Source organism: Camellia sinensis, chromosome 15, assembly GCF_055761805.1.
Source record: "Camellia sinensis isolate YWXY chromosome 15, ASM5576180v1, whole genome shotgun sequence".
Taxonomy (NCBI): Eukaryota; Viridiplantae; Streptophyta; class Magnoliopsida; order Ericales; family Theaceae; genus Camellia; species Camellia sinensis.
Window position 1 is genome coordinate 64051757 of NC_138975.1, and position 11168 is coordinate 64062924.

At 29.1% G+C, this 11168-nt stretch overlaps 1 protein-coding gene across 1 annotated transcript; it reads left to right on the forward strand.

The window, feature by feature from the left end:
* The first annotated feature begins 9613 nt into the window (after nucleotides 1–9613).
* Nucleotides 9614–10165, forward strand: LOC114319691 (auxin-responsive protein SAUR40-like). The gene has a single exon (XM_028266742.2). The coding sequence runs from the start codon at nucleotides 9614–9616 to the stop codon at nucleotides 10163–10165; it is 552 nt and encodes a 183-aa protein (XP_028122543.1).
* The last annotated feature ends 1003 nt before the right edge of the window (nucleotides 10166–11168 follow it).

An 11168-nucleotide genomic window follows, 5' to 3' on the forward strand; every position in this document is an offset into this window, starting at 1 on the left:
TAAACATCTTAATTACAAATTAAAATAAATTTATGTAATATTTATTTAATATTACATAAATTTATTAATATTCTATTTATTTAATATTTTAAAAGTTATAGTAAACAAATTAAATAAAATTTATAATTTAGATTTAATATTCTTATTATTTAGTAAATAATTCAAGAGGGCAAAATAGTCTTTTGAACATTTATCCTTCTCCATAATATCCCAAACAAACATGGGATTCAATAGAATAGTCTAATCCAGACCTCTAATCCCATGACTAAACAAACATAGGATACAAATCTAGTCCGACCAAATAGTCCAGGGACAATGTATCCCAGGACTAACAGTCCGATGGATTACAATCCCTCCTTATCCAATCCGTCCAAACAAACGCACTCTTAGTGTACTAACTAGTGTATTAATAAATGATGTGACATCATTTTAAAGGTCTTGGATATTTGTAATGTGTATAATAAATGTAGCCAGTAATAATGTTATAACATTAGTTAATATACTAATTAGTACACTAATTAATGCATGTAACACGACCATTTGAGAAATTCAAACATAACCTTCATGCATATATTAATGACATTGGAAGATGGTAAAAGACAAGAAAAATATTCCCTTCACCCTTTTTTAGAAAGAAAATAATGTTATATGCACTAATTAATGACATAATTTAAGAGATTTTTGGTATTTATAATTTGTTTAATGAGTGGGGTCAATAATAATGTCATAATTAGTGTTGATACATTAGTTAGTATACTAATTAGTGCATGTAACACTATCAGTAGAAAAAATCTAATAAGTTATTAATTTCTTAATTTGTAGAGAAAAATAAAGGAATGCAATTGATGCATTAATTAAGTTGGAATTTAAATAAATAGAAATGAATTTTTTATCTAATGCATTAAAGATCGTTCAATCAATCTAAAGTCAATTTTTAAAAACATAAAATTAAAAGACATACAAAAATAAAAATAAAAATTCAATCTGTGACCCAATTTTTTTTTTTTTATATATTTTTTTGGTGTGAAGAATTACCATTCAGAGGTAGTTTTTAAAAATTATTGCAAATTCATTAAGAAGTTTATCATTTTAATTATTAATGTTGATAATATTTAACATTTATATATATATATATATTTTTTGTATACCACTGTTATGTTATTTCCCTTTTCTTTTTCTTTTTTTTTTCTTTTTTTTCCTTCATGTAAGATTATTGAATTTCAAAAACATTTGTTGACAAGATCCTGTAATTAAACTTTACATGGGATCAGAATGTTAAATTATAAACATTTGGTTGTGAAAAGTTTGGTAGCATTATAGAGTCAGTTTGAGAACTTAGGGATTGTTTGGAATGACCTAAATAAGTGTATTTTTTGTCTTTTTACATAAAGATGTGCAGAAAAATAGAGAGGTGATGTGATGAAAAAAATGTAAAATGATGGATTATTTTGTAATAGCCAAACTTGGCCTTACTCTTTTCTTTTTCTTAAAAAAAGAGTAGTTTTTGACTTCCTTTTTTTCTTTTCTTTTCATGAGATAAAAAAAAATTATGTGTTTACAATATTTTTTTAATTAAATAGATAATTGTAAGAAAAAACAATTAATTAATATGTATAATAAGATATTTTAATTTTTTAACCAAAATAAAACATGTTGCTAATCAAGCTCATAGTCTGCTTTTAAAAAAGAACCTAAGAAACAACAGTGATAGAGAGTTTTAATTTTGAAGCTCTAAAGAAAACTCTAATAATGTGACAAAAGATAAAAGGAGTTTTCTTAAGTGTGCAAGTGCACACCATGTGCCACTTACACAAAAAGTGTAAGTGTAAGGTGTAAGTATAGTATAAGGTGTAAGTGTAAGGTGTAAGTGTAAGGTGTAAGGTGTAAGTGGGTTGCACATGGTGTGCAACCTCAAAAAAGGTGTAAGTGTAAGGTTTAATTTTTTACAAAAGGTGTAAGTGTAAGGTGTAAGTGTAAGGTATAAGGTGTAAGGTGTAAGTTGCACACCATAACCAAACCCAAGATAAAAATAAAAAATAAACACACACATCACATGTAGGTCCCACTCCATTCAATATGACTGAAACTCTTTTCAAAGTTTCAAAATTAAAACTCTTAGGTCATGTTTGATTCACTTCACTATTAGTGAAGTATTAATAATCCTATCAAATTAGTGTGGTGTTAACTATCCCACCCCTACCCCATTACTAATAATCCTACAAATTTGTTGGATTAATTATCCATTGGATTAATAATCCTAAACCAAAGTGTCAAAACAAACATAGGATAATTGGGCCCACGGATTAATAATCCCAATCCCATACTTTAATCCCTCCAATCAAACATGCCCTTAATGTTTATTCACCTAAGAAAATAAAGCTAACATGATTACATACATCGATAATCCAAAAAAATAAATGAGAAAAGTACTCGGAATTTATAATCAAAAATTGAAATTTACTTATATTGTAATTTTCCAATACCAACTTTAAATATACATAATTAATTATAAAATCTTGTGAGATTAAAGCATATTTTAGGAAGTAAGTTAACGGTTAATTTTTTTAATCTTTTAAACTTTTTCAAAAAATTATGAAAATGTAATATGACTTACAAATATCAAAAAAATTAAAAAACTAAATTTTAACCAAATTTTCAAAATAAACCTAATTATTTGGATTCTTACTTTTGTATGCATGCATAATCCCTAAAAACTTCAATCAAATCAACTATTAGTGTCAACTACAGTTTTTTTGTTTGTTTGTCCAATTCAAAATAGCAAGGTAGAGTATCTAGCACCTAATGACTTAAAATCATAAGATAGGGTAATGATGGCTAATTATGATACAATACAAGGTAGAGTAATGCCAAGTTTGGAAAGACTAAAAAAGTGTACTTTTTGTCTTTTTGAACTAAAAAATTGAGGTTGAAAATATGAATGTTTGGGTTAACTTTTTGACTTTTTATTGAAAAATGTGTAATAAAAAATTGTAAAAATTGATTTGTAAGGAAAAATTTGAATTGAGAGTTGTGCAGCCGTAATTGTTGACTTTTGGTGAATAGTGTTAACTTTTTAACTTTTTGAGTAACTTTTTGACTTTTGACTTTTTTTTAAAGTCTCCAAACTTGGCCTAAATCTAAGAGCATTCACAATGGACACACTAACTTGTGTGTTAGTATCCGGTGTTAACTTTTAGCTAGTTGAGAGTATTATTTGGTGTTGCAGTAGATCTGTTAACGTGTGTGTTAGTGGTGTGTGTTAGAGTCAGTTACTAAATTGTTTCTTATCTGCAACGAGCGTTCTAGCTAGGGAAGTGAAGTGTTTTTGTGGTCTTACCGGTTGACCGGCCGGACGTCCGGCTGGTTGACCGGTCAACGGCAATTTTTATTTTTTAACTTGTTGGGATTTTTTTTAGACTTGAAATTAATTTTGGGCTTGAAATTTTTGATTAAACTAATTTATTTATTTATTTTATTTATTATATACACACACACACACATATATATATATATATATATATATATTTAACACACACCTTAATACATCTCTTAACACATCCATTGCACCACCACTCACTCTCTAAGGTCAAGTTTGGCATAACTTAAATAATACAAAAAGTCAAAAAGTTACTATCCTATTTAAATCACATCATCTTATTTAAATCACATCACATCTCTAACACATCACATCAAACCCAACCCATATAAGCCAATAAGTCAAAAGTGCACTTTTTTAGTACATCCCAAACCAACCCTAAATTTAACAAACTCTTAACTTATCTTAACAAATACTTTTGGATCCCATTTTTATTACTTTTTGTCATATAGCACACACCTCAATATACTTTTTTAACCATTCCATTGTGGATGCCTAATAATAATCCAATGTCAAAAAACAATTGGCTACAATTTTGGACTTATTCTTAGATGTCACTCAAAAAAACAAAACCTTAATATCATCAGCGCATGTATGATTACGAATCACAACGAATGTTTCGTTGCATTTACCACATTTAGTTTAAAATAACATAAACAATTTTAAAACAAAAACAAAAACAACTCAGTGTAGGAAATTTGTGTCCTTGCAGGTTTTAAAAAAAGGTTAAATATACCTAGTTTCAACTTCACATCTAAAAGGACTTTTTCCGTATTCCATAAACATATTTATATGCATTGAATTTTGGTACAGGAATATATTTAGAATGATGTGGTGAATCTCTGTAATTTGAAAATAATATTATGTAAAGAAAGTTGAGGTATGGTGTCGGGTTGATGGGGTAAATTTGTATAATTTTTTTTTACATAAATATATTTAGAATGATGGGGTGAATCTGTATAATTTGCATAATTTACAGGATTCAAATTGTAAAATTTAATAATTTGAAAAAAAACATAACAAAAAAGAAAATTCACGATTAGGGTGGTTTGAGATGTTCTAAATAAGTGCACTTTTTAACTTTTTATAAAAAGATGTGTAGAAAAGTAGAGAGGAGATGTTGATTGATGTGACCCAAAAAAGATAATAAGATAAAAAGATAGACTAAAATAGTGTCAACAGATTATCTTACAATTGCTATATTTCGTAATTCAACATGAAAAAAAGTAATATGTTTATTTATACATATTTTATATTTTTTTTTTCATATTTTATGTCAATAAAAATTGGAGTATTTATTGGTTTGGGATGTCCTAAAAAAGTGCACTTTTTGACTTATTGGTGGGTTTGGGTTGGGTTTGATGTGATGTGTTAGAGAGGTGATGTGACTTAAATAAGATAGTAACTTTTTGACTTTTTGGCTTATTTAGTACATGCCAAACTAGCCCTTAATTTATGAACTTATACTCTATTAAGTCATAATTAAGATTTTTTAGATCATCAAGTTTCATTAAATTTTTAATAGTCAGAATTGCCTTTTAAATAATGATTGTTCATCATTTATGATTATGTATAAAGGAACATAATGATTTGACATTTATTTTGATTTTCAAAACTTTAAAATATCAACTTTCAAATTGAAAAAATTACAAACAAAAAAAAAATTGTTTTGAAAAAATTGAAAGCTTAATTATTTTTTTGTACAAAACAGAAAATTTTGTGTTTATAAAGGAGTATGATGATAGAACATTGATGTGCAAAACTGACCAAAAAAACTTTAAAAATAAAAAAATTGATAATGTTCTCAGTTTTAAAACTAGAAAAAATTGTTAATGTTTTCAGTTTTATTAAATAGTTGAATCAAACTAATAAGTAAAATAGCAAAAACCTTTAAACTGATGCTTTGTTTTTTATTTTTCAGTTAACAAAGCAATTATCTGAAATATTACTATACAAAATTGATAACGTTATTAGTTTTAAAAATTAAAAAAAAAATAATATTCTCAGTTTACTAAATAGGAATTATTAATTCAAAAAATCTTAAATTGGACGTGAACTATCATAACATTTATAAATATGATTTTTAAATAATTAACTCATAAAAGTTAATGTAATAATTTATATATATTTTTATTTTTTTATTAATATATAATTCGCCTCCACTATGATAAAATTTTGGATCCTATACGTAATATTGCTCATATGTATTTTAAATTTTTGATGACCAAATCAGATTAATTGTACAGAAACTATTACCATTGAACACAGCACTTCCTGAAGGTTTACTCAACTTTAGCTAACCCCACTACTAGGTGGATGGGCACATCAACCCAACAAGATACCTCAACTTATGCAAATAATGTTATTTTTTTAATAAATATTTACAATCGTGACTTGTTATATGGTAACATTGACCAATAAGACTAACTAAATAATTAAAATAGGATTGATATTATCTCTTAATTTACTGATCAAGTGTTTGTGATTTATCCTCACTTAAATTAAGGTATTTATACACAAATTTTAATTTATGAATTTATATTTCATTAAGTCTTAATCAAGATTTTTTAAAACTTTCAGGTCCCATTTGATATTGATGGGCATCCAAGAGAGCCCAGCTCACGGTTTGGGTAATATAGGACCAGGACTAACAACATAATGGGCACTCAAGAGGGTTCGGCCCACGACTTAAGTCCCGGCCCATAGATTAGATATTAAAACCCAGTAACCTTGAGAAATCAATGATAGACCAGGATTAATAGCATTCAAACACCTGTCAAGTAGGGAATTAGCCATGTAGGCAGATAAAGATCCTGCAAAATTATTGCACCCGCACAACAGCCATTAATGAGGCGCTGGTATATTAAATGTGACAACCCTTTCACGTCGGAGGAGGCAGACTCACCATGAACGATGTGAGTTAGAATATAGACTTTTGACCAACAAGACAGTCTGGAAGGGATAAGGAAATGATGAGTAAATGATATAAGGAAACCTTCGAGATACGTTAAAGGTTAAGTTCTTCCTTCGTCTCTTCTATCTATCTATAATCACTCTCTTCTAAACCTAATTTGATCGTCGGAGAGTCTGCCGGAGAATCTCTTTCCCCTCCGGACCTTTTTGCAGGCTCATCTGGGAAACACTGAGGCCAGTAGACCCGTTGGGAGCGTGAATCAGCCTGACCCGTCCACCGACTAGAATACCTTTTTGCAGGCTCATCTGGGAAACACTGAGGCCAGCAGACCCGTTGGGAGCTTGAATCAGCCTGACCCGTCCACTGGCTAGAATCGTTGCATTATCACCATTAAATTTTTAATAGTCGGAATTGCCCTTTAAACAATGATTTTTTTTTATCATTTATGATTATTTATAAAGGAGCATGATGATTTGATATTTATTTTAATTTTCAAAACTTTAAAACATTAACTTTTAAATTAAAAAAACTAAAAAAAAAAATTATGTGCAATAAAAAAAAACCATGTTTTGTTTTTGAAAAAATTGAATTTTTTTATGGAAAATTGAAAATTTTGTGTTTATAAATGAGCATGACGATGGAATATTGATGTGCAAAACTGAAAAAATGAAAAAAAATGATAATGTCTTAGTTTTAAAACTAGAAAAAAAAAACTGATAATGTTTTCGTTTTATTGGATAGTTGAATAAAACTAATAAGTAGAAAGGCAAAAATGTTTAATCTCATGCTCTTTTTTTTTCATCAGTTAGTAAAACAATTATCTGGAACATTATCATGCAAAATTGATAAAGTTCTTAGTTTTAAAAATGAAAAATGTCTAAGACCCCCTTTTTTTCCTACCCTCTTTGACCCCCCCTCTCTCTTTCATTGGTTGGATTTTCTTTTTCTTCTTTTTGTTTCCCTTATCCTCCAATCACAACTTGCCACATGTGTGCGGAGGGGTAGTGGGGGTGGTGATTGGAGGGGGTCTCCATCACTCCTCTTTAAAAATAGAGAAAAACTGATAATATTTTTAGTTTTACTAAATATGACTTATTGATTCAAAAAATCTTAAATATGACTTGAGTTACCATAATATTTGAAAATATGACTTTTAGGTAATTAACTTTTTAAAATATTAATTAGTTAGTGATATTATAAGACAATGTGCGTTGTCACTGTTGCACGAAATATGAATTTGGCTTGGTTTGGGAAGTAGGTTGGCTTTTTGGCTTTTTGGCTTTTTTGGCTATTTTAGCCTGGGCTAAAAAGCTTGGTTTGGGAAGGGCTTTTTGGCTTTTTGGCTTTTTTGACTTTTTTTGTGAGAGAAGAATGTAATGATTATAGGTTGGATGTGATGTTTTGTTTGTTATGGCTAAAATAGCTTATTTTGTTTTTTGTGGCTAAAATAGCCAAAAAAGCCTGAAAATCAACTTGCCAAACAGAGGCATCTATTTTGATACTAGAATATATATATATATATATATATATATGTATAAATACCCTAAAAGTGAATTATATGATACAAATTTAAAGCTTATTATAATATGGTTGCTTGAGAAGTTGTCTATTTTAATTTTTGACTATTTTAATATACTAAAATAATTGTATTTAGAAAGTTGATTGAATTTTGTTTGTTGTTAGATGTGACATTTGTGAGAAAAAAAATAAAATAATTATTGATTTGACATAAGATTTTGTCTTATTATTTATTTTAATTTATTTTGCCTTTTAATGTTATTTTAGTTCAAAAAACCTATAAAATCTCTTCCTATATATTCCACACAAGTAGTGCTACTCTAGCCAAAAATTAGCTCTATTTTCAAAACTATGACACTTTATTAAAACATTTAAGGTAATTTTTTTTCTCATTTTTATTTAATAATCATTCAATCATCTATTTTACACGTTATTAAAGGGTTGTTTGGAATGTCTTAAATAAGTATACTTTTTAACTTTTTAGACTAAAAAGTTGAGGAAAAAAAATATGATTGTTTGGGTTAACTTGTTGACTTTTTATGAAAAAATATATATTAAAAAATTGTATAAATTAGTTTGTAGGGAAAAATTAAGATTGAGAGTTGTGCAGCCGTAATTTTTGACTTTTGGTAAATAGTGATAACTTTTTAACTTTTTGAGTAATTTTTTGACTTTTTGATTTTTTTTTTCAACTTGCCAAACTTGGCCTAAGTCTTAAGAATAAATTAGAATGTGAGTTTCTATATTATTTTTTCAGTGGGATTACATACACCAATTAATATACTAATTAGTGTATCAACACTAGTTATGACATTATTATCGACACCACTCATTAATCACAATACAAATACTAAAAATTTTTCTTAAATTATGTCACATCATCAATTGATACACTAGTTAATATACTAATTAGTATATACAACATTATTCTTATTTTTTGCATTCCTTTTTGGTAATAGGCCTTGTTTGGCAAAATTTATAAAAAGATAAAATAGGTCAAAATAATCAATAAGACAAAATATCAGATCAAATTCATAATTTTTTTACTCTCTTTTTTTTCCTACAAACATCACATTCAGTTACAAAAAAGTTCAATCATTTTCCTAAATATAAAAATTTTAATATATTAAAATAATTAAAAAATAAAATAACTTACTAAAATAACAACGGACCAAACACTCCCTATACATTAATATTGATTTATCCTGAGCTGTTTGTGCACCACACCGAGGCGTTGAATTCGCAAGAAGTGGCCCTCTTTTTGTCCATATACAAGCATTAGTGAGAAGAGTGGGCAAGTATTGTCTATTCAAACATTTTTTTTTGTGGCGTTGACTAAATGCCTAAATTATTACTAGTTTCTATATGGGTATGGTCTATATAACATTGCGGCCTCTCCTATGCCGCTATTAACCCAGATAGCAACGCTACTCTCAACTCTATCTCTGTTTCTCTCTTATCTCTTTTTATGAGCTTGCCTTCTTATACCCACCCCTCTCAAATGCCCCTACTCTCTATCTAGCTCTATCTACCTTGTACTTGGTTCTTCAAATTCTTGTTTGTTTTTTCTCTTCTTTTTCACTTTTCATAACCTCTCTAATTAGTCTAGCCTGTAGTCTGTCTATAAAGTTTCATGTTTTTCAAGTTCATTGAGATATGATTAGTAATACAGAAAAACCATGGTTGAGGTCTATGTTAAATTTGTCTTATGATAGAGGTTGATACAAACCTAAAACTCCACCTTTTCTTTCTTCCTTCAGTTTTCTCTTTCTTTGATCTGATTGTCTGACAGTCTGCACGTAAAGATGGAGAGTGCGAAGGTTCAGACGAAAAAGAATTTGTTCGTCAAGACATGGGAACGATGTCGATCAATACCAGGAGGCCGCGAGAAAAAATCTCCATCAAAGCCGTCAAGTATTTTCTCGAAAAGCAAGTCATGTCACTACACCACAACAAAATCATCATCAAAAGACGACAATCAGCGAAACACGAAGAGCCGCCAAGTGGCTCCAGAAGGCTGCTTCTCGGTCTACGTGGGGCCGGAGAAGCAGAGGTTCGTGATCAAGACAAAGTTTGCAAATCACCCACTATTCAGAATGTTGCTTGAAGATGCAGAAATGGAATATGGGTACAACAGTGAAGGTCCTCTATTGCTGCCATGTGAGGTTGATCTTTTTTACAAGGTTTTGGCAGAGATGGATAGCAAAGAGATTGTGCCCAGTTGTGGGTTTGCGTATGGATCATGTAGCCCTTTCAATCCGTCTCGGCGTCTGGGTAATAACAATAACATGCGTAAGGTTTATGGTTCTTATGGGCTTCTCACCCCATCCAGATTGCTCAAGATGAATCATTTTTAACTGTTAATTTTATAGCATCAATGTCAGTTTGTAATATGGTTTTGGGTATATATATATATATAGTTTGTGTGCTGTTGAAATAGTAAAGAAATTGTTTCTTGGATCTAACATTATGGGTTCAAGCCCCCATTAACTTAATTATACAATGAGTAATATTAATTTTTATCAATTTTTTTATCTAATATCTTATATGGGTGTGGGAATTACATTATGTGGGTCTCGTGTGGGTTCCACACCCATATAAGATATTTGATAAAAAATTTAATAAAACTTTTGAGATTTCTAACATTATTATTATATAATTTTTTTATTTTTTATTTTTTATTGATAAAAAATACAGTACAAGTAGAACAACGAAATCACATCAATAAAAAGGATGCGTATTCCTACCACAAATTATGATGTTAGAAATTGGACGCCCATGTAGTATGACCCCTAAAACCTTTTGAACCTGAACCTGAACCTTTTGAACCTTATCCATGTAAGTTTGAATTTGAATTCAAAACTTATTTGGATAACCATTCAAGATATCTATATCTATCATATCAATAGATATGGATAGATGGATAGATAGATATTGGTCATATATCAGATTATATGGTTAATCTAAAGATATACGTATATGAGATATACGTTATGTGGTTTTTACCCATAATTTTTTTTCCCAGACTCTCTCTCTGACTCTCTCCCAGAAAACAACGATCATGGTTTTTACCCATAACTTTTTTTCCCAGACTCTCTCTCAGAAAACAACGATCAGGCCATTTTGTACTGTGACTTGTGTGGGTGATACTTATTTTGTAGTATCACTCCACTGCTGAGTTCGTTGACTGATCAGATTTTGGAAGCACGCGATTCACCCACGAGGTTGTGTCATTAAGGTATGATACAAATAATTTTTATCCGTTGCGTTAATTTATAATGCTTTATGATTTACATTGGTATTAGAGCCTATATGAGTTTTTTCGTGCTTATTTTTTATGCATTAAAATATGTGTATTTT

What these genes read in the sequence shown, in the direction of transcription:
- LOC114319691 (XM_028266742.2), top strand. Translation starts at nt 9,614, where the DNA reads ATGGAGAGTGCGAAGGTTCAGACGAAAAAGAATTTGTTCGTCAAGACA.